The sequence below is a fragment of the Onthophagus taurus genome, chromosome 6 (genome assembly GCF_036711975.1).
Source record: "Onthophagus taurus isolate NC chromosome 6, IU_Otau_3.0, whole genome shotgun sequence".
Lineage (NCBI taxonomy): Eukaryota > Metazoa > Arthropoda > Insecta > Coleoptera > Scarabaeidae > Onthophagus > Onthophagus taurus.
In genome coordinates, this window is record NC_091971.1 from 348,604 (window position 1) to 372,015 (window position 23,412).

Below are 23,412 nucleotides of genomic sequence, written 5' to 3' on the forward strand. Positions count from 1 at the left end.
TTTATTAATTTATAGGGGTTATTTTTAAACAAATCCCCATGCCTTTATTAAGTACGCGACTTTTTTAATGTTTTAACGTTATTTTTACTTTATGTTGCGAGTAAATTTTCATTAAAACAAAAAAATAATAACATTGCCTTGGACGCCGGCGGTAATTAAAGAATACTAATTAAAAAACTCGCTCAGGGGTCGAAAAGAAACTCTTAATTTAACGCTAGCGAACAAATGAAATTTTAATTAATATTTACGTTTCTTTCGACTTTACATCTTGACTTTTATTAAACAATATTGAATTAATGCAAAATTATAAATTAAAAATGAATCGAAATAATTTTTGGGTCTCTAACATTCCTTATCGTTTCAATTTCTTTATTAATCCTACTTAATTAATAACTCATTTATGTAATTGATGAACGCGAACGGCTCTTACTTTTTTTCTTTTGTTTAGGGAACGAGAAAAGTGTACGTTTCCGCACTTAAGCAATTAAATTAATTATTGGGGATGATGGTCGTTATTACCAGCTACACGGATGGGGCCCATTAAACACCGAGATAATTAATCGAGACAATATCTGCACAGACAGACGAACATATTTTGCGACCACCAAAACGTAACACTTAAATCAATTAATAAAATAATCGTTTATTAACAATTTAAACGAATTTTCAAATTCTTAACCTAAAAACGTCAAACGAAATGAGGGATTTCAAATGTTACCAACTTAAATGAATTTTAATAAAAAAACTTTCAGAAATTGTCATCAATATAAGAAATTAAATCGAAAATAAGATTGATTTATACTCGTATTATAATTTTGTAAAGGGAAAAGGCGAATGTGCAAATCATTTGATGACCGACGAAGAACGGTCGGCGTCTTTGTGTAATAACGACGTCCAACAACGATAGGAGGTCGTCGGCGGCCGCCCCTACATCAAAGCACCAGAAGGAATCGCTGCTGTTTCGCTTCAATCAAATCCCTGGTACGCTTTGGTACCCTTTCATTCCTTTACTTCAATTGATGGTATCTGAAAAAAATTATTTGTGATTTGAAAAAATAAATTTGAGGTTATAAAGCTCCATAAACGTCAAATTGTTTTAACATAACCTTAAATTTTTTAAAATCATTTTTAACCGAAATTATCCAATATATGAATTTATTGTTTGTAGAAAGCAAAAAAACGTGCGATGAAACGAAAACACCGGTTCAATGAAGAGTAAAAAAAAATAAAAGAAGGGAACTGCTATAAAAGGTGGTATACATACGGTGGCGGTGGCCCCATTGATTCGGACCACATCGCCGTGCCCCTTCATTAGGGGAGTCTGGAGACCGCCCGTGCGGACCTCCAAACAAGTCGTCATCGAGTCTTCGCGGCGAGACTTCGCCCTCTATTGTCAAACGGGGGCCACCCGCGGATGACAAAACGGACCCGCCGCTGCGAAATATGCGGCGCCCCCCATGCCAAAAATTATTTGCCGTGAAATCCTAACGGCGGAAAAGAACAAGAGCCAAAGAGGGCTAAGTACCACAAACTCTTGACGGATGAAAAACTGCTTTTAGCGACTCGTGCTGTTTATTCCATTTTTCTTTCTCAAGTACTATATGGACTTATTTTTAGTGCAACGATTGATGAAGATCCAAAATTTTAAAATCAAAATGATTTATTGAGTAATGTTTTAAAATTATTTTCATTACACCACCAGGAGGTCGATTTCATATAATAATAAAATTTTGTAACACACCAGGGTGTTGTTCAGGTGTGTTATAAATCAGTAGCGTTGTAGATAGGGGGTCGACGCGACAACGCCCCCACTTCATGTTGATATTGCATCGCGGATTAACGGACACCCCGCGTTTCGCGAGGGTACTTTATTAAATTCCCGATCGCAAAGACGAGGCATCTTGTTTTGAAAGCGCCTTTGAGACCTGGGGCCCCAAAATTCCACCAAAACGTCGACGCCACCACCGTTCTTATTGTTGTAGGTGTTTCAAAGGGATGTTTGTGCTTACAGAACTGAAATAACTCCATGCCTAAGAAATGTGTATGAGATAGAAATGTAAAATGCTTTTTAAAATCATACTATAAAAAATTACTTTTAACTTAACTTAATTTTATTTTAAAAAGTTATAGTTATGGCACTAATTTTTAACATATCTCATAACCTAAGAAAAAATGGACATCAACATCAAAATGTTCGATTCTGCAAGCTCTTTTCTGAACAGATTTCTTCAATGCTTTCGATGATATCATTTTCTCTTTGTTTGTGAACGGAAGACGACATATCACCACAAAAAATTCATGATCATGGAATACATCCACAACAATACACTGGATGTATCCCACTAACTTTAAATCGTTCGTGATGTTTGCAGGAATAAAAGCATTGAAGTAGTATTTGCCCACTAGTTTAGCAACATCAAATATTGTTATTAATCGCTCAGCATTCCTTGGTGGAGCCATAAAATCCTTTGAAATTTATATGATTATCGAAATTTTGAAGCAACAACAAGTCGGAGTTAATGGCAGCTTCCTTGATTCTATGAAAACGTTCAAGTATCACTAAAATGTTGCTCAAAATTGGTTACAGAAGAATTTTGATTGATTGATTCAGTTTTCTGCCCAGTGTAGTTTTAGATTGATTCGTAAAGTTTAATAACTGTTAAATATAATACTAGATTTCTTCTAAAAATTTGGAAAGTGCAAGCTGGCCCCTCTCTTTTCTTCCCATGATGTTGGAATTCGTTTATTATTGTATTTTGCAAAATCACAAGCAAACTTTTTAAATTTGTTTGGGATTATTGTTTTTAATAATTTTCACTTCTAATTTTTTTTTGTAATTTCCAGCACCTCCACCATTATTATTATTATTGCTGCCGGGCTGAGGAGGGCGGCCCCTCTCGTTACCGCGACCTATAAGATCTATTGTAACTTTAGCCCTCCAAAGGTTTAGGGCAAATGTAGGTCCTTAATGAACCTTAGTATTGTCCTGAGGTCTTGAACCTTTATGTCGGTAGGTAACAGGGGAGTCTTAGTGCCTTAGACGTCCTCTGGCGACGCAATTGCACCGTATATGTTCAGCAGTTTTTGACTCGTCGTTGCATAGTCGACAAGTTTGATCCTCAGCTTGTCCAATGTGGAAGAGGTGGTATTTTAGGGGCACATGGCCGGTTAGGTAGCCTGAGAGCGTTCTTAGATCCCCTTTGCTGAGGCATAAAACCTCTTTGGTTTTGTTTTGCGACGGAGTTATCATACTCTTCGCTTGTCTGTGACCTGGAAGTTCTTTCCAGCGTAAGGCTATCTTTGAAGCCTCCCAGTTGTTGATTATTTGTTTTAGGTGGCTTTTTTGTAGTCCACATCCAGGTTGGGGTCCAATGAAGGGCGTGTTTGCTGCCTCTTTGGCCAGCTTGTCGGCCTTCTCATTGCCCTCAATGTTGCTGTGACCTGGAACCCACCATAGGGTAACATAGGTTGTTGGTGCACTCTCTGATCAGTGCGGAGCCACACGTGTAGGCCTGAATTGCCTTTAAGGCGGCCCGACTGTCTGTGAAAATGTTTATGGATGCACCTTTTTGTCCCTTCTGTAGGTTCAAAGCGGTGTAGAAGTTTATAGCAAGAACTTCTGCTTGGAAAATTGTTAAGTCCGAGCTGAGGGGCAATTTGATGTGGCTATTTGGTCCACTGATGCCCATGCCTACTCCAGATCTTACTGTCTTTGAAGCATCGGTGTACCAGGCTAGGGCTCCTCTTTTTAGTTGAGGCCCAATCATCCCTGCTACTAAATATGACCTTATACGGTTGGTTGAAATTGTATTCCGTCGGTATAAGGTACGTTTTAATTTCAATCAGGTGATTTAGACATGGGTCTTTGAGGATCTCGAGGTGTCCTCTGAGATTACCCTGCATCAACTTGAGTGAAGAAACTGTTTTCAGTGATAAGGCACTTAAGGCTGCCTCCTTTTGTATATATATGTGGAGCGGCGTGAGACTGAGTAGGGCTTCCAAAGCAGCCGTCGGACAGGATCTCATTGCACCCGTTATGTTAAGACGTGCTAACCGCTGGATTTGTGCCAGCTGTTGTTGAGCTGTCTTATGTTTTGTTTTTGGCCACCAAACCAATGAGGCGTAGGCGACCATGGGTCTGATTATTGCTACGTAGGCCCAATGAGTCATTCGTGGTTTGTTCCTTCCTCGGAGCCTGCGGCAGATCTGGTTTGTCATGATGGCCTTTTTCCTCACCTTATCTAAGTGTGAGTTCCAGTTTAGTTTACTGTCAAGTATTACCCCTAGGTATTTAGTTTCTGTTTTGAGGTTAATAGTTCTGCTTTCAATGGAGGGTGCTTTTATTTGTAGCACCTCCACCATAATGACACCAAATATTCACTCAAATTTTCAAATTAATCTCTTTAAAATCACTGAAATTTAAACGTTTTCATCAAGCGTAATACAATAAACTTGTAGTTGTGGTTCTACAGTGATTTTGGAAATGAAAATTAAACGTTCCAGCTTGCATCGTTTCGTTCAATAATCATTATACCAATTAAGCGCGAGTTGATTGCGTTTTAATGGTCCCCCCATTTCGGGGAAACGGATGTAAAACAATCAAGTTATTCGCTCCCCGATTAATCGTTCAGTTGCGGGGTCATTATTACATCATGTCGAATTATTCGACGGGCCATTCATTAAAACCGCCTCCGCTCAATTAACCCAAATGAGTATTTCAAATCAAAACAAACCTCGCCTAAAAATAACATAATTACTTTTTCTTTAAGAAAAAATAACGGTGTTAGTTAAGTTTCAGAGGCGTAACTAAAAATTATGAAACTCATAAAGTGTAGAATCGTGTAAGTTGGTTTATAAAATTAATTTATAAACCCGTTGTAAGTTAATTAAAAATATTCTGTGTAAAAGAAAAGGTTTTTGTGAAATAAATAATAGAAAAGTAAATATTGAACGTCTACGCCACTGAACTTGGCATTTAAAAAGAAAAAAAACTTGATGGGTAAATAAATAGGTGTCCCTGAACGAATGGTTTTTAAATGGTGTGATAACGTTGCTGAAAACGGTATATGAGTCCTCGATAATACTAACGTGAATAAACACGTTCTAAAACACGTTCACGTTTTAGATGTTGAGCTAAGATTAACGGGAAACTCAGTTTGTACACGCGAAGAATTCTCTTTTTGTTATTAAAAGATCTGCTATCTTTGAGTACTTAAACAAAAAAAAATCGAGAAGAAGTTAGTTGTTGTTTTAATTTTCTGAAAACTATGCCAGAAATATTAACCGAAAAAGATTTACCAACGAAAAGCGATTACATTAAAAGAGTTAAAATAAATTCTCCCTGGATGTATTATAATAAAGAAAAAGAAAATAATAAAAAATTTAAAAACAGAAAGCAATTAACTGTTATAACAACGAATTTAAATCGGCCAATTTTTACGATTAATAAAAATGATCGATTCTATGGTTTCGAAAATAAAGAAAATATCGATACTGAGAAAAAAATAAAAAAGAAAAACCCAATAAGAAAATTAATTTTTAATAATTTAGACAATTATTTCGACAAAAGTACTTTGCATGGATTAAGATACGTCGGAGATAACACTTTAACTTTGGGCGAAAGAATTTTTTGGTTACTCTCGTTTTTAACGGCAATCGCATTCGCAGCTTATTTCATCAACATTATTTACGCTAAATTTAATAACAGCCCGGTTATTATTAGTTTTAGCCCGACGGTTGTTAGTGTTAGTGAAATACCTTTTCCGGCGATTACAATTTGCAGCGTTAATGTTGTTAAAAAGAAAGAAGGAGAACGAATTTTAAAATCAGGGTAAAATTTTGAGTTAATATTGGGCTCATTTTAATAACCTTTATTTAGAACTGACACTGAAAGAATACTTCTCGACGATTATTGCCACACAAATTACACAGCTGGAAAAACATCGGAAGATATTGATGATGTTGGTGATTGGGAAACGTTAAAATCTTTTATTTTAAATGTAATTTTTAAAAATGTCCAAAAAAAATATTTTTACAATTCGTTTTAGGTGACTCAATCTTGCCCAGAAATGTTAAAGATGTGTGAATGGAAACAAAAAGAAAAGAATTGTAACGATATTTTCAATGCAATTTTGACAGATGATGGATATTGTTGCACTTTTAATAGGTTACCATTAAGTTATATATTTAGAAATCTGTAAGAACTTTTTTCTTTATGTTATTTATTATGATTATTGGAAAATGATTTTTTTAGTGATGTATTTTTTGCATGACTAACAAAGTATTCTTTTTTATCTTTAAATCCTCATTGAAATTAAAACGGACCTTATACCGACAGAATACAATTTCGACCAGGAGGGGATGAATAGCGTATGGAGAGGGGGGGGGATTCCGGAGGGATGGAAAGTGGGGGTAATTTGCCCAGTATATAAAAAGGGTAATAAGGGAAGGGTAGAAAGCTACAGAGGAATTAACCTACTAGACTCGGCATACAAGGTATACACGAAGATACTGCTGAGAAGACTGGAGGAGGAGATGGAGTTGGGGGGAATTTTGCCGGATGGGCAGGCAGGCTTTCGGAAGGGAAGGGGAGTAATCGACAACGTGTACGTGTTGAAGCATCTGGCAGATAGAGAGCTGGATAAGAAGGGAGGGAAATTGTACGGCCTGTTTATAGATTTGAAGGCGGCTTTTGATAAGGTAGATAGGGGAAAGATGTGGGAGGAGATGAGGAGGAGGGGGATCACGGAACACCTAATTGCGAGAGTGAAGGAAATATACATGGAGACTATGGCTAGGATAAAAGTGGGAGATAAGCTGAGCGACGTGTTTTGGACGACGAAGGGACTGAGGCAGGGATGTCCGCTGAGCCCAAGTCTGTTTGCACTGTATACGGCGGACCTGGAGGATAGATTGGGGAAGGGGCAAATGGGAGGGTTGGTGGTGGGAGGTAGAAAGGTGCATATGTTAGCATACGCGGATGACATCGTGGTCATGGCGAGAGAAGCGGCGGAGATGAAAGATATGATAAAGACATTGGAAAGATATTTTAGGGGGAAGGGGCTGGAAGTAAATGTGGGGAAGACAAGGATGATGAAGTTTTGTAAGGGGGGGAGAAAAAGAACAGAAAACTGGAGATGGGAGGGAAAAGAGATCGAGGAGGTTAGGGAGTATACTTACTTGGGGTATGTGTTCAGGGAGGACAACAGGGAGGGGTCGCATGTGATAGCTATGGCAAAAAAGGCGAATAAGGTGATGGGACAAGTGAGGAAGATTATGTTTGAAGGTCTGGTTAGCAGTGTGATGATGTATGGAGCAGAGGTATGGGGATGGAGAGAGCAGGCAATGCTGGAAGACGTGCAAGCTAGATACTGGAGATGGGTGCTTGGGGTGGCGAGAGAAACACCGGGGTATATAGTGAGGGAAGAGGTAAAGGTGGATAAAGTCAGAGTGGAGGGGGGCAGGAGAGCAGTGAAATATGAAGAAAGAATAGAAGGGAGGCCAAGCTGCGGGATCTTGGGGGAGTGTTGGAGGGAAATTAGAGAGGGAAAGATCAAATATGGGAAAGGAGACAGAGACAACTATTATAGACGAGCGGGCTACTCGGTAACTGAGATAAATAGTAAACGACGGGTGGGTAGGGAGATGTGGAGGGAGTTGAGAGATAGGGACCGAGATGTGCAGAGACAGGAAAGAAGGACACAAATAAAAGAGGGGAGGTATAACGAAAGGTATAGGGACATAATTACGGAGGGGCTGCCTAGATACTTGTTATTGGAAGGAGATGAGGAAGGGAAGAAGTTGGTGGCTAGGTTCCGTTGTGGAAACGAGGAGAGAGCGAACAGATACTGGATGGCCGATGAGGCGAGGTGGTGTAGGCTATGCAGGGAGGAATGGGAAACGTTGGAACATATGTTGAATGGGTGCAGTGAGTTGAGGGAGGAGGAGTTGGACCGAGGGCAGATCTTAGGAGAGGGGGGAGAGGGGAAACGATGGATGAGAATGGTTGTGGGGGTGAGGAGACAAAGGGATGGATGAGGGGAGGATTGGGCCGAGGAGCCGAGGGTATGGAAATGGAGGAAGAGGGTGGAGGGTGAAAATAATATACTAATGACATATATTATATTAGGATGTATTAAGGGGAAAATTGTAATTATCAAAAACAATAATACAATTTCGACCAGCCGTATAAGGTCATATTTCGAAGCAGGTATGATTGGACGAAGAGTGGTCCTCAACTACACTTGCCTGGTACACAGATGCTTCACAGACAGTTGGATCCGAAGTAGGCATAGGCATTAGTGGACCAAATTTAATTGCCCCTCAGCTCGGACATAACCATTTGTCAAGCAGAAATACTTGCTGTAAACTTTTGCACCTTTTCTACACCTTAATCGTTGGTGTTTAGCCACTGTAATTTCAGATTCTCTTTGGAGGTTGGATTATTTACAAACTTCTTCTTGGTGTTTGGAAGCTATTTGGAATCTAGAACCTGTTTAGTACAATACCAAATTCCTTTTTGGAATCTGAAGATTGTACAATGTAATTTCTGGAAACTGCGCAATGTAATTCTCCTCAAGTATATCCAGGGTAACTCAAGATTTCTTTTTGGATTCTTGCATATGCTAAGCGCAATTCCTGAATTCTTCTTGTAGTCTAAACACTGTACAATATAATGTCCGGTGTCTTTCTGTAGTCTTGTTTTTGTCCAATATAATTCTGTATTGATTTGAATGTTAAGTATAATACCAGATTTCTTCTTGAGATTGAAAATAGCACAATATAATTCCATACTTCACGGAGTCTGGCGTCTGTTCAAAGTAATTCCTTTTTGGAGTCCAATATATGTCCAATACAATTCCAAACTTTTTCTTGGAATTTGAAGTATGTACAGGATGTCCAAATTTCGATGGGTTTGCAGGGTATCTCAGTTATTATGAAAGATAGAAAGTTGCGGCTTTCGCGAACCTGAACTACTTTTTTGTGAAACAATGGCGCAAACCAAATTTTCATAGCCCTCTTTGTTTTTGATATACAGGGAGTGTTTGAAATTTATGATTTTCAAACACCTCCTGTATCTCGGCTATCCGGAAACTTAGTAAAAAAGTAAAAACGGGTTCTAATAGATTTTTTCATGTAGAAGCCAACGGTGCACGTAGAATTTTTCTAGTCACTACGGTTTTTGAGTTATAAACACAACTCAAATACTGAATACTCAACTTCTAAAATACTTAACTCTTTATAACTCAAAAACCGTGACGACTAGAAACACTCCCTGTATATCAAAAACGACGAGGGCTATGAAAATTTGATTTGCGCCATTGTAAGTTTCACAAAAAAGTAGCTCAGGTTCGCGAAAGCCGCAACTTTCTATCTTTCATAATAACTAAGATACCCTGCAAACCCATCGAAATTTGGACACCCTGTACAGTCTGGAAACTAATTTGACACTATGATAAAGTTGATGCAATGTGATTTCTGCCCTATACTTTAAATGTCATAGTGAAGAAATGTATGGGTAAACGGCTAAACTTGTGGGTGACTTTAATCATAGGGTACATTGTCTTAGGGATATGATGCGATCATAATCAATCGAGGCTATGGCAACCTGAATTTGTGATGGTATATTTGCTTGAACTGTGTTCACTACGAATCATCTGGTGTCAGGTCATTTGCTACTAACACATAAAATTAGATCATAGCTAGCTAGATCAACATGGGTCATAGCTAGAGTGTGACAAAACAGTAAGTGAGATATGCGCAGGAAAAACGTCTTGGGATGAAGCAGAGCTGTGGGGAGCATATGGTAAATTGCTGGAGAAAGAACCAGAACGGCTGGAGATATACCACGACAAAAAAGTTTTAGCTCAATTTAAAATTAGTTTATGTCACTACGAAAACTTAGATCAGGTTGAGACATTGTTTATAAAGTTGTAATGAGACATACTCGCATTGAGAATAAGGTTGGGATGAGTTCTTTTGGATTAATTAGGTTAAAGATGGCGTAATTAAAGATGAAATTCTTTTTCCAATAATCACAAATTAAATCAAATAACAAAAAATAATTTCTATTTGTTTTGTAGTAAAGAATTAAATGATCTTAATGAAACCTATCCAAAATATGTTCATGATTGGACACCTGAGAAAGGATATAATTCATCAGTATCATTAGAAGCACTTCCTTTACGATCAGCTGGTACTTTTACTTTTTAGATTAATTAATTTTTAAATAATATTTTTTGTTTTGTTTTTAGGTGCAGGAGCACATCTTGGTTTAACTGTAATTTTAGACGCACAAGTCGACAGTTACTATTGTACAACAACAAGCAGCATCGGTTTTAAAGTTTTATTATCAAACCCGATTGAAACGCCAAAAATGGCCGATTTTGGATTCTTTGTTCGTCCGGGAATCGAAGCTAGAATCGTTGTTAAACCGAGAAAAGTCGATTCAACGGCTACGTTACAAAGCATCGATATCGTGAAGAGGCAATGTTTTTTTCCGCGTGAACGATATTTACAACTTTATCGTACCTACACCGAAAGAAATTGCAAATCGGAGTGTCAAGCGAATAAAACTTTGGGACTTTGTAATTGTGTACCATATTTTTTACCAAGTCAATTAGATTAATATTTTTTATGGGATTTTTTATTAATTTTGTGGTTTTTAGAAAATCGAACGGCGAGAATTTGTGGGAAGAAACACGAAGTTTGTGTGCAAAAAGTTAAAGCACAACTGGAGAAGCCATCGTTAACACCGGAGTAGTACTTAAAGATTCGTTAATTTTTTTGGATTAATAATTTTTGTTTTAGATGTAATTGTTTACCTTCATGTTTTGAACTTTCTTACGAAAAATCGAACTCTTACAATACGATTTCTGTAAAAGCTAAACTACGAGATGATGTATTAAAATCGGATTCTTTAGAATATTTCTCGTAAATGAAATTATTTTATTTATTTTAATTGTTAAAATATATTTATTTTTATGTTTTAGAGAAAATGTCGCAATTGTTCATTTTTATTATAACGAAAACAGCTTTAACAAGCGCATTAAAAGTGAAATATACGGATTTTCGGAGTTTTTATGTGAGTACAAAAAGAAAATTGGACTTTGATTTTAAAATTGTGCTTTTTTAGCGAATACAGGTGGTTTGCTTGGTTTATTTTTGGGATTTAGCTTCTTAAGCGCAGTTGAAATCGGATATTACATTGTTATAAAAACTTTGGTTAAGTTATTTAAACGACATCAAAATAAAAATAAGATTAAAAATGTTGTACAAAGCGATGACAAGGATACTATTTATCCTTTTCTTAAATAAAATCGTTGTATTTGTGGAATTTCTAGTTTTAGGTGATGTTATTGAACTGTTGTTAAATAAGTAATTAGTTTAATTAGATTAAGTAAATAAATAAAAATAGCCTCAAATTCTCTTTGTCAAAACATTGTCACTCAAAAAAAAATGTTAAGATCCTCAAAAATCATTTATTCAAACTCACATTTCAAAAAAAAAATTAATTTTACACCATTATCATCACAACGTAATTATCATAATCATCAACCACCTTTAGGTAACGAAGAAATCCCTCATAAACCTTACGGTGGTCGTCACATTGTAACAATGCTCCCCGGTGGAGGAATCGGCCCCGAATTAATGAATTACGTCGAAGACGTCGTTAAATTTGTAAACGCCCCGATTGATTTCGAAAAATGTGAAATTAAAGACGGCCCCACTTTAGACGAGGATCTAAGAAACGCTATCATATCGATTAAAAGAAACGGAGTTGGAATTAAAGGAACGATCGAGCCGAATTTGAATTCTTTAAATTTTAAAAATCCCAACGTCGAAATCAGGAATAAATTAGATTTGTTCGTTAATTTAACGGTTTGCAAATCTTATCCGGGTATCACGGCGAAATACAAAAATGTTGATGTCGTTGTTGTTCGACAAAACACCGAGGGAGAATACGCAATGTTGGAGCATGAATGTAGAAAGGGCGTTATTGAGAGTTTAAAAATAATTACGCAAAAGAATACGATGCGAGTTGCTAAATTTGCGTTTGATTTTGCAACGAGATTTCGTAGAAGAAAAATTACCGTTGTACATAAAGCGAATATTATGTAAGAAAAAATAATCGGAGAAAAATCTATACAAATTTCTTTTTGCAGGAAACTTTCCGATGGGTTATTTTTAAAAACAGTTAAAGAAGTTAGCAAAAGCTACCCTCACATAAAATGTAACGATATCATCGTTGATGCTACAACTATGAAAATAGTTTCGAATCCCTACGATTTCGATATGCTAATAATGCCAAATTTATATGGAACTATAATAAATAACGTTATTTGTGGCATAACGGGAGGTGCAGGTTTAACTTCCGGTTCAAATTATGGCTCGAAATATGCCATTTTTGAACCAGCTTGTAGAACACTAGGAAAAACTTTGCAAAGTGCTCGACTAACAATTTTTTTATTCAATCTTACTTATTTTAATTTGTAGACAAAAACATAGCAAATCCAGTTGCTATGTTAAACGCCACGGTCAGTTTATTGTACCATTTAAAACGCGATATTTACGCGAGAATTATCTCCGAAGCAATTTATAAGACAATTTGTATAGATAATCAAAGAACGATGGATATTGGAGGTGATTTGCATACAAGTGATATGATAGATTATTTAAAAGAAAATATTAGCTTGTTGTATTGCGAAAAATATGCTGGATATCAAAAATAAATTAACTTAAAAATGTTTAAAATTAACGTACCAATTTTGATTTAAATCTAGAGGACTGCAATTTTCGATATTTTGGACATGTAATTAATCTGGCACTGAAACAATAAGATAATGCATGACGTGATTTCGGTACTTTTATGAGACTCTCGTACAAGAAGCGAGACGAGACGAGAGTAGAGGTTGCGATGAAAATCTCGTCTTGTTGGTAGCATTTAAAACTAGAACTATAATCTGTTTTTTATTTAAATCAATTGTCAAAGTGTCGTCAAGTTGGTATTGAAAGTAAAAGCGCATGTCGTGACTTTTACTTTAATTGTGTGCCACCACTGTCTATCAAATTTGTTAAGATTGATTAAAAAACAATTTTCATATAATTTTTTTGCTGCTAAATCTACCATAAAAATGTTAAGAAAGGGTGGAACGGGATGTCAACTGTCTAAACGCGAAAAAAACTCTATAATTAGGTATTGTGAAGAAGTACAGACACCAAATACGAATTTAAAATATATATGTGATAAAGCTTCACGTATTTTTGATGTATGTGTATTGCACTTGAGTTTTAAAATTAAATTTGTATTCAACATAATTGTATTAGGTTCACAGCACGACGGTTTTTAAAATTATTCAAACCTACAAAAAATATCAAACTGTAAAAAAACCAAAAACACAAGGGCGTTGTAAAATGAACTACAAAACGGATAACAATTTATATTTTATTAAAGAAGAGTTAGGAAGACAAATACAAAAATTGCATGAAAAGAAACAGTATTTTAATCTTAATGATTTACTTAATTTAGCAAGAAATGAATGTGATTTTACTAATGGTAGATCAAAATTACATAAAATTATAAAATCTATGGGATATAGATATAAAAAGATTAGCAATAGAAAAGTGTTAATTGAACAACCACATACAGTTTCAAAAAGAATTACATTTTTAAAGACATACTTGCAATACCTAGAATCCGGAGAGTATACTTTTGTTTTTCTTGACGAAACTTGGATTTACGAAAATGGCACCCAAGTTTATCAATGGGTAAATGAAAATGAAAGATTCGGTATTCCGCAAAGAGCAGAAGGCGAAGGAAAAAGATTTACAATCTTGCACGCAGGCACTTCGTCAGGGTTTTTGCCAAATTGCGATCTCTTGCTCAGTGACAACACGGAGCACAGAGATTATCATAAAAATATGACGTCAATTATTTTTATGGAATGGGTGAAAAATCAATTACTTCCGGCATTAAATAATTTGGGTGCGAAGTGTGCGGTAGTAATGGATAATGCTCCATATCACTCAAAACAAATCGAGAAAGCTCCAAGTTTCTGCACAACAAAAAATGATATGAAAAAATGGTTAACTGAACATAATATACAGTTTGAACCAACCTTAAATAAAAAATCGTTATGGGAAATAATCTGTTATTACAAGCCTCAAATTGAAAAATCCTTTGAAATTGACAAATTAATAAGAGACCATGGCCATACTGTTCTTCGCCTTCCTCCATACAATTGCCAATATAATCCCATTGAACTATGTTGGGCGTTCTTAAAAACTTATTACAATAAACATGTTCAGTCCAGCTCGGAGAAAAAGATCTGTCGTGTCAAGGAGACTTGGCAAAAAGCTCTTGGTCATTACACTCCGGAGATGTGGGCAAATAGTGTTCGCCACTGTGAAGAACTAATTAAAAAAGACTGGACAACATTAATGGGAAATTCATTAATAACTGATTTACCTCCTGTCATCATCCAACTAGAGGAAGACTCAGATTCTTCCAGTAATTCTGATTTTTAAACAATATTCAAATTTTAATTATGTTATCTTAATATATTGCTCACGAGTTTTAATTTCAAAATGTAGATATTAGCCAAGTGACGAGAGATTAGTGGCTTCGTCTTTAAAGTGACAACTTCGTTTAGAATATACACAACCTTACTTATTATTTAGTGGAAAATATTATAAAGCGTGGTCATAGAACATGGTATCTAGGGTGGTACAGACCGTTTTTTTATAAAAATTTGGCAATGACAATTGATTTAAATAAAAAACAAATTTTACAACTAGAAACATTCGGGTTTAGCTGACTTAAGAGAAATGAGGCCGAACCCGAATATTTCTAGTTCCAGTGTTAGTTCAATAAAAATATACAACAACATAGCACTGAATCACAATGGGGTCATACACGATTTTTTTTTTATTATATTTTCCGAAAGTTTATATAAAAATATAGTTACCGTTATTTTTTTTTTATATTTTCGAACAAAGTCATTGTTAAAAAAATTATTGAAAATTTATATACCCATTTGCGCTTTTAAAATTCCCGCGTTTATGACGTACGATTCTCACTTTTGCATCCCCTGCTCCCCGCTCAAATGCGAGAAAGAGATGAACGTCATTTAGGTTGTATTGAAAAGAGATAGAGTGTTTGTAGGTTATGTTTATTATGTTTTGTTCATGGATGTAATAGAGACACTGTATTACATCCATGGTTTTATTTTGACACTGTCACACCGCAAGCGCTATCTAACGGACAATTTAACTTGTTTTAGACAGTGCGGTTCCTACGTCACAGAAAAGCCGCGAACTTATTTCGTTTGAATATTTGCTATTTTTCACTTCAAATTACGCAAAATATAAAATTAATCAAAATATTTCTTTTACTTTGTGTTCATGCATATACTTGCATATATCGTTTGACATAAAAATTTTCTCTAAATTTAATAAGTGTGTATGACCCCATTAAAACGGAAACTAACACTAGACCTAGAAACATTCTGGTTTAGTTGTACGTCTCTTAAGACGGCTAAACCCGAATGTTTCTAGTCCTAGAGCATAGATGCAAATTAACCTGGAGATTTTTATTAGAGAACCATCTCTAATGGTAAATTTGGTGACATTTGCGAACAGCACAATATTCGCAAAATCTAATCACTTGTAATAATTTTTTTGTAAATCGCGACGGTAATGAAAGCTATTACAGTACTCAAACGGGTGCTGTAATGACGCTCTTTACAGCATCCGATGCTGTAATGAGATTTTAGTAACATTTTATGGAATCAGTTCAAGTTGGTGACATTGGGTCATTAATTTTTCTAGTTGTCAATGTGACAGTGTTTGTCTATGGCATATATATACTATCTCCTATATCGCTGACTCCCTATCTAAGCAATGAGTGGCGAGCGTTTCCATCAAAAGCAGACGGAATGATATATGTTTTGTCTTTGTCGTGCCCCCATGTCGCGAAGGTGCTTGCGCGAATCGTAAATTTTAAAGAGTTTGAAGTGGTTCGCGCGTATTTTATGCAGCTTTGAAATGCAATTATTGTAGATAATTGACTTTAATTATAAATTATCATAGATGCATCAAATAAATTAGAATATATGTACTTTTGTGTGAAATTGACGTTGAATATTGCTTTAAATATCAACTTTATGTAGGTTGTTCATTAAACATTATATTCTTTAAAATTAAATTAATACATATATACATATGTAGAAATTATTAAAAATGTGTACCAAAATATAGTTATTAATTTTTAACATAATTTGTGAGTTCACGCTCTTTAATGAAGTTGTTACATTAATTAAAGATATAAAATATGTACTAAGGGTACTTACTATTTAATGTACATAATATTCTATCATAAAATTTTCATCATATCGATGTAATTCTTAATTAAATTTTTAAGAAAAATGTTTCAAGAAAAGGAGGGCTTTGAATTCTTTTTTATTACACTGAGATCGTTCCTTCTACCTACTCAACCAATTTTTAGGCCCCAAAAATATCTTTTAACAAATTTTCTTCACTTTCTTAACAAATAATAATTATATTTTAAATTGCTTAGTCCTAAAATATGTTAATAATTATGTTATTATACACATGAAACCTATAATATACATAATTAAATATTTAGATTTTAGGTTATGTTTATGTCAAACATTTATTTGGTGATTTATAAACATCAAGGTCATCAGCTGCTATTAATTTTTAATTCACCGTCCAATAAGATAAAAGCGTACTCACCACGTGTTCACGCATGTCTCTTGAGTAGACGGGGGCACGACAGAGACAGATATATATATATCTGCACTCTAGTGTTTACACTCTTTTGCTGCCTTAGTCAGCGATATAGGAGATAGTATATATATTGTCTATGGATGTTTAAACGCGTTCTTAACATCGAATACAAGGTCCACAATGATGAGGACATTGAACATTGAGCAATTTCTCTTATTTTGGGAGGTGTACATGAAACATTTTTATCAGGTGAATACGTTTTGTGTTTTGACAGTTTCTATTTGTCATTCAAATTTCTATTTTCAAGTGTTACTTTGTTACCAACTGCTACATACCTATTTCCCTACATTGTCAAAATTTATTTTATTTTTGTTAAAAAAAAAGGATAAAAAGGCGAATTACAAAAAATAGCATAAAAAACACGTTTCATAAGACTTAAAGCACCTATTCATTAAAAAACTCGTGGCTTCGCCACTCGTTTTTCAACTTGAATTCGTGCATTTCAAGCGTGTCTTACGAAACTTGTTTTTTAATATACTATTAAATAAATAACCAATGTAATAAAACAAAAAAAATTAATAATAATATTTTTAATCTTAAAAAAATGAAACATCTTCTAATCCCTTTGGCATAAACGATGGAATTTCCCCCGGCTTTAACTTCCCATACCCCAAATCTTTCATTAATTTCGTCGGTGCGTTTCTAATATGCATAGGAACTTCGGGTTGAGATCCGCGGCATTCCGAAATGACTCGTTTCGCTTCTGCCAAAGCGGAATCGGCTTCGCGCGACTTCGGGGCCCTTGCCAAATAAATCGCGCATTGCGCCAACAATACATCGCATTCCGGCATTCCGAGTAAATGGCACCCTTGCATTGTTGAAATAGCTAATTGAAGAGCGTTCGGATCTGCATTACCTTTAGGAAAAAAGTTAAATTTAATATATTTTAAAATAATACAAACATTACCTATATCTTCGCTAGCTGCTCTAACCATTCTTCGAGCTATAAACATTGGATCTTCTCCACTTACAATCATTCTTGTGGTCCAATAAAGCGCGGCATCCGCATCAGATCCTCTTATAGATTTATGCATGGCTGAAATGATATTGTAATGTTCTTCCCCTTTTCTATCGTAAAGTAAATGAGATTTTTGAATCCCCTCTTTTATATCTTCAACGTTTATAATCGTTTTTTTATCACGATTGTTTTGTAAAACTAATTGTAAATTAGTCAACGCGATTCTAGCATCTCCATCGCTTACATCAGCGAGCCATTTCAAAGCAGTTTTTTCAATACAAACCGTATCTAATACACCTCGATCATCAAAACCCCCCTGAATAACTTGAACGTTAAATCGTCTCGCCGCATTTATTAAGATTGTTAAAAGATCCTCATCAGTTAATTTTTGAAATACAATAACTCGACATCGACTTAAAAGTGCGTTGTTTATTGTAAAAGAAGGATTCTCTGTGGTTGCCCCAATTAGAATAATTTCACCTTTTTCAACGTGAGGTAAAAAAGTATCTTGTTGTTTTTTATTAAATCTGTGAACTTCGTCCATGAAGAGAATGGTTCTTTTTTTGAATTTTGATTCTAATTTTGCAGAAGAAACAATGTTTTGGACATCCTTAACGCCGCAATTTGTAGCACATAAAGATACAAATTTAAATTTGGTGCTATTTGCTTTACAAATCTCTTGAATAACTGTAGCCAAAGAGGTTTTTCCACAACCGGGTGGTCCCCAAAGGATCATATTTGGGATTTCTTGTTTTTCTAAAAGATTTTTTAAAACCGATTCATCTCCCAAGATATGTTGTTGACCCAAGAAGTCATTTAAAGTTTTTGGAACAACTTGTTTTGCTAACGGTACCATAAAGTTTAAATCGCATTCGGTTTTTTCTTTTAATTTTTGCTCGTTGTTCGGTTTCACCGAAGTTGAAGGTACTTCATCTTTGGGTCGTACAAAAATATTTGCTAATTTAGATGATTTTGGTGAACTTTTAAACGTGAATTTAGGCGATTTTTGTGCGTTTAATTTGGATTCCGGTGAAGGTGTTCTTTTTCTTTTCGAATGTGGCACATTTTCCTTTGAATTTAAAAATAAACATGTATTGACGTGTTGTTCTATTTTATTTAATGGAAAATTTTTATTGCAAATCGGACACTCCGTTGATTTCATTTCAGAATCACACATTTTTAGATTAATTTAAAAATTGTAAATATTCCAAACATAACCTTTACAAACTTTTTTTGACAGATAAAAGTGAGGTTATGTCAATGTTATATCACAGAATAACCAGAAATGACAGTGAACCCGTCTAGACAAAATCGGGCCTTGTGAATCGCCATTTTATTGGAGTTTATTTTGAGCTAATATCACATCGGTTTATTATTTACTAATAAAAGTTTGACATATTGACTCCAACCTAAAGTCTATTTATGATATATACATAAGTTTATATAAGTACGTGTATCTCAAATAATTAAATAATGTTTCTTATCATTAACTGTTTGGGTAAATTACTAAGAACGTGTAGTTCTGTCCTTAAAATTATCAATAACGATGGATTAAAAAAATTTATATTGCAATTCTACTTTTATATATAAATTGTGTATATATTATATTATTAAATAAAATAATAGTATAAACACAAAAAAAAATGCTGTGTATAAATAATTCTTTTACGATACAAATTTGAGCGTGTGAACCTGTATTATAAACTCCAATAAAATGGCTGAAACAGTGGAGCCATACATGGCGCCAAAGCATCGAGGTCCCAAACTCGCCAATCTAAAACATCAAACGTTCCGACAAAGCTGTCAGTTCTGGTTATTCTGTGGTTATATTACATTTTTTATAAGATTATAAAAATTTATTTATTTCAGAAAGTTCTTTGTTACATTTATTCAATGAATTACTTCTGAGAATGAAGGTAATCCATAATCTTCCGGTTTAAACTCACTAAAATGATTAAGTACTTTATCGGCACGTCTAAGTGATGAGAAAGGTGTTAAAACGCTTGAAATTCCAACAACTTTCATAGAAGCATTTTCAGCTGCTAAAACTCCAACTGGGGTGTTCTCAAACACCAAACAAGATTGAGATGGGGGGTTATCTTTGAAACATCCTTTACAAATTGTAAAAATTTCACCGCTTGGTTTTGAGTTTATTAATTTAGGATCATCACCGCACACAATAAACGAAAACATTGCCATGAGTTCTTTGATATGTGAAGTTTTTTTCTTCATCATTAATTGAGATGATGATGTAACTGCAGCCATGGGTATATTATTTTTGTGTAAATGTTGTAATAATGTTGCAACACCCGGTTTTAATTGAGCACCCATTAAGTATTTATCATATAATTGGGAATGTTCAAGATCCAATTTCTGCCATGTACATTCCTCGAGACTTAGCTCGTTTATTACTGTTTCCCACATTGATTTGCATGTTTTTCCCATTAATTTATATCTCCATTCAGGTGTGTATTGTAAATGATACATATCAAAAATCTCTTTATTTGCCATATCTATTGATTGTTGATTATCGAGTATTGTTCCATCTAAATCAAAGATACAATGGGTCACCGCAGCATATAGATTGTAACGTGCTGTTGATTTTGTTCTACAATTTAAATAAACTGGGAGTTTTTTTGATATGAACAGATTAGTAATAATAAATTTTGATGGGTTCATGTCTAAAATTAATGAATTTAAAACTTATTTGTAACAAATGTCATCATTTTGTCATGAACTTTTAATTGAGTGGGTCAGAAGTAAAGTGAACCAAGTCCACTTAAGTTCGTTTCGAGAAAACGGACCGTTTGGTTTCGATCCATTTACTAATTTTTTGTAATAGGCAACGAAATTTTTAAAGTTGATATTTTTTATAAATAAGTATCTGCACTATTGTTACTTAATATAGGTGTTATTTAAAAGAAACTTTATTATTTTAGCTATACAACCGGTTAAAAGAAAGAAATGTGGACTTAGTTTACTTTTACTCTGATTTTTTTTTACCACAATTCGATCAATTCCAACTATTAATACGGTGTGAAAAAGTAATAACAATTTCTTTTATAGAAACATTTTTCTTAAGGAAAATGTAAGAAAAGTAGTACAGTTTATAAGAGTTAACCTCACAAAAGAAATTAAAATACTAGAAAAAACAACAATTTTATTCATAACGTATGTGCACAATCATTCATAAATAACGTCATATTGTTCGGTTTCCTCTGGAATTTCACTCGATCTAGTATTCGTTTGAACAGGTAATGACTTATAAAAGTTGTGGTAGATTGGAGGTATGAAAGGAAGTAATGAAATCATATCTTTTTTCTTAATATCAGTTATACAGCGCCTAGCGTTGTACAGCGGTTATTGATGCCAACGAAGAAAGATTTCTACCATTTTTGTTGTTTCTTTTTATGTTAATTTCTTTGAATGGAAGTAAGTTATCAGCTGTGTCCTTATAAAATATTGAAAATGGGTGTCCTCTTTTGAACTGAAGTCGTTGAATCTTCAACCAATTTACAGGTTCTTTGTTGGTATTTATTTTTCTATTAGTAATGTGCTCTAATAAATCTTTGGTTGACAAAAAATCATTGAATTTAAGCTCAGTGACCTTATATGGCGTTTTCTTTCTTGAGCTTTTAATTATTTTAATCCAGTCATCTGGGCCATAAAGCATTCATAAAGCGTCATTAGGCAGATAGGAATGCCCAGATATCATGAATATCACATTAATTGTCTTGGCTGCAGTAAACGCTTCATTGCACAGCTTCAGTAATTGCACTGATAAATTAATATTTCGATTTTGCCCTCCGCAAGTGTCGCAGTATAAAGTTATTTCAGTACAATTTAGATATTTCTTGCGAACCACTGCCTCCCTCTGTTTCATTCCATACAAACATTTCAGGTGGTCCGGAATTAATTGGATGAACACCGCAATTATACATGTACAAATTTCGTTTATAATAAGCGACTGACGTGGTTAGTTTTGGAAATGCTAGAGCCTTCTGCAAGTCAAATGTACAAGCATAATAATTTTCTGAAACTTGTGAAGCCTCATTCTTCAACTCATTTCTCTTCATGTCTCTTTTTGAAAATAAACATATCTGTTGTGGTTTTCGGATTTTACAAAAGTAAACTTTTTGTTTAAACGGATAGAAATTTAAAAGTAAGTTTTAGCTTCTTTTGGCGCTCTTTTTCTTATGTCCTTAGAAGAGTGTTATAACGAATTTTTACTGTTTATGTACATACCATGGTCAGAAAGACTTAAGTCTTCGAATTCTTTATTAGAACCTGTGTTCAAATCCATCACTAAATTAACCACACAAGAAATTCACATGAAGATTGCAATGACGGATTATAAAAAGAGCTGTCAGCGACAGTTGAGAGTTCTGACTTAGCCCACTTTATCACAGAATCTTAAGCTACTTGGACTTAGTTCATTTTTTCAATGAAAAATGGTGCGAATCATTCAGTATTAAAGTGAACTAGCGTACATTATTGGTAACATCGTTACATTACATAGAATACATATCGGGTAGGCGGACCAACCAACCTTGCACCGCGACCCTAAGGATCTATTGTACCCCGATAGATATCATTATCAAATTTCACCGTGCAGTCCAATGCTCTTAACGAACATTAATACCTTACTCGGCGAAAGGTCATTCAGATCTTTTGAGGAGATAAACTGCGACCCAAAAATCGAGAATCTGATACGGTTAACGGCAGGGCAGTGGCATAAAACATGCTCAACCGTCTCTGCTTCCTCCGCACATAGTCGGCATTCAACATCGTCGGCTAAACCCAACAAGTTGAGGTGTGCTTTTAATCGGCAGTGCCCAGTAAAAACACCCATTAGAACTTTTATGCTACTACGGGCAAGTCCTAAAATATTCCCGGGTTTGACAGTGGCGATGTTAATAAACACCTTAGCATGTCTCATTCCAGGAGAACTGGTCCACAGTAGGCGAAGTCTCTCTTCAGCCCACAGTCCAATAATATATTTGGCCATCGCAAATGATACACCAACTGCTGGTTCCGGTCCCACAAACGCTTCAGCGCTGCCATCTCGTGCTAGCTTATCTGCCGCTTCATTGCCAGCAACACCAGAGTGACCCGGGACCCAGATCAGAGAGACTGTGTTATCACAACTCAGTGTGTTTAATGTTCTCTTACAATCATTAACCAGAGCCGACACCGTTTTCACGGCTTGCAGCGCCTGGAGAGCGGCTTGACTGTCTGAGAAGATTCGTACTGTCATGTTCTTCACCCCTCTTTCAAGAAGGATTTTAGCACCCATGTCAATAGCAAATACTTCCGCCTGGAATACAGTACAGTACGTACCCAGGCTGTAGGCTTGCTTAATTCGAGGTGTCTGGCAGTATACTCCTGCTCCTACTCCTTCAGGCGTTTTTGATCCATCTGTGTACAAGCAAATGTCTGCCCGAACCAGAGAATTTTCATTTTCGATCCAGGACTGCCGCTCAGGCAGTACAATCTGGTATCGAGCATTAATCACTGATAGTGATACCGCCAAATCTGACGGCATTGATAGCACAGTATCAGTGCTTATAATGTCTTCCGCAGCCCATTGGTAGGACATGTCGGAACAGTTTTGAGCATATTGCTTAAATCTGTAAATGGTTGTT

The 23,412-nt window shown here is 35.2% G+C and overlaps 4 protein-coding genes and 1 long non-coding RNA gene across 5 annotated transcripts; 2 read left to right on the forward strand and 3 right to left on the reverse strand.

Annotated features, from left to right (window-relative positions):
* Positions 1-5,267: 5,267 nt before the first annotated feature.
* Positions 5,268-11,382, forward strand: LOC111413946 (pickpocket protein 28-like). The gene is made up of 9 exons (XM_071196449.1): positions 5,268-5,830; positions 5,879-5,999; positions 6,048-6,196; positions 10,083-10,195; positions 10,254-10,613; positions 10,668-10,758; positions 10,810-10,932; positions 10,992-11,083; positions 11,135-11,382. Exons 1-9 carry the CDS (start codon positions 5,268-5,270, stop codon positions 11,314-11,316), a joined length of 1,794 nt encoding a protein of 597 aa, XP_071052550.1. The 3' UTR covers positions 11,317-11,382.
* A 60-nt stretch (positions 11,383-11,442) lies between these two features.
* Positions 11,443-12,739, forward strand: LOC111413947 (isocitrate dehydrogenase [NAD] subunit gamma, mitochondrial-like). Its single transcript, XM_023045093.2, has 3 exons — positions 11,443-12,116; positions 12,165-12,445; positions 12,496-12,739. Exons 1-3 carry the CDS (start codon positions 11,458-11,460, stop codon positions 12,729-12,731), a joined length of 1,176 nt encoding a protein of 391 aa, XP_022900861.2. The 5' UTR covers positions 11,443-11,457; the 3' UTR covers positions 12,732-12,739.
* Positions 12,740-13,509: 770 nt separating this feature from the next.
* Positions 13,510-14,784, reverse strand: LOC139430058 (uncharacterized). Its single transcript, XR_011640628.1, has 3 exons — positions 14,468-14,784; positions 14,118-14,412; positions 13,510-14,054 (listed from the first exon to the last, which is right to left on the reverse strand). It is a non-coding gene; the product is annotated as an uncharacterized lncRNA (long non-coding RNA).
* A 2,540-nt stretch (positions 14,785-17,324) lies between these two features.
* On the reverse strand, positions 17,325-19,039 carry LOC111413934 (ATPase WRNIP1-like). The gene is made up of 2 exons (XM_023045078.2): positions 17,717-19,039; positions 17,325-17,665 (listed from the first exon to the last, which is right to left on the reverse strand). Exons 1-2 carry the CDS (start codon positions 18,942-18,944, stop codon positions 17,346-17,348), a joined length of 1,548 nt encoding a protein of 515 aa, XP_022900846.1. The 5' UTR covers positions 18,945-19,039; the 3' UTR covers positions 17,325-17,345.
* A 557-nt stretch (positions 19,040-19,596) lies between these two features.
* LOC111413936 (probable pseudouridine-5'-phosphatase) lies at positions 19,597-20,550 on the reverse strand. Its single transcript, XM_023045079.2, has one exon. The coding sequence runs from the start codon at positions 20,444-20,446 to the stop codon at positions 19,658-19,660; it is 789 nt and encodes a 262-aa protein (XP_022900847.2). The 5' UTR covers positions 20,447-20,550; the 3' UTR covers positions 19,597-19,657.
* Positions 20,551-23,412: the final 2,862 nt, after the last annotated feature.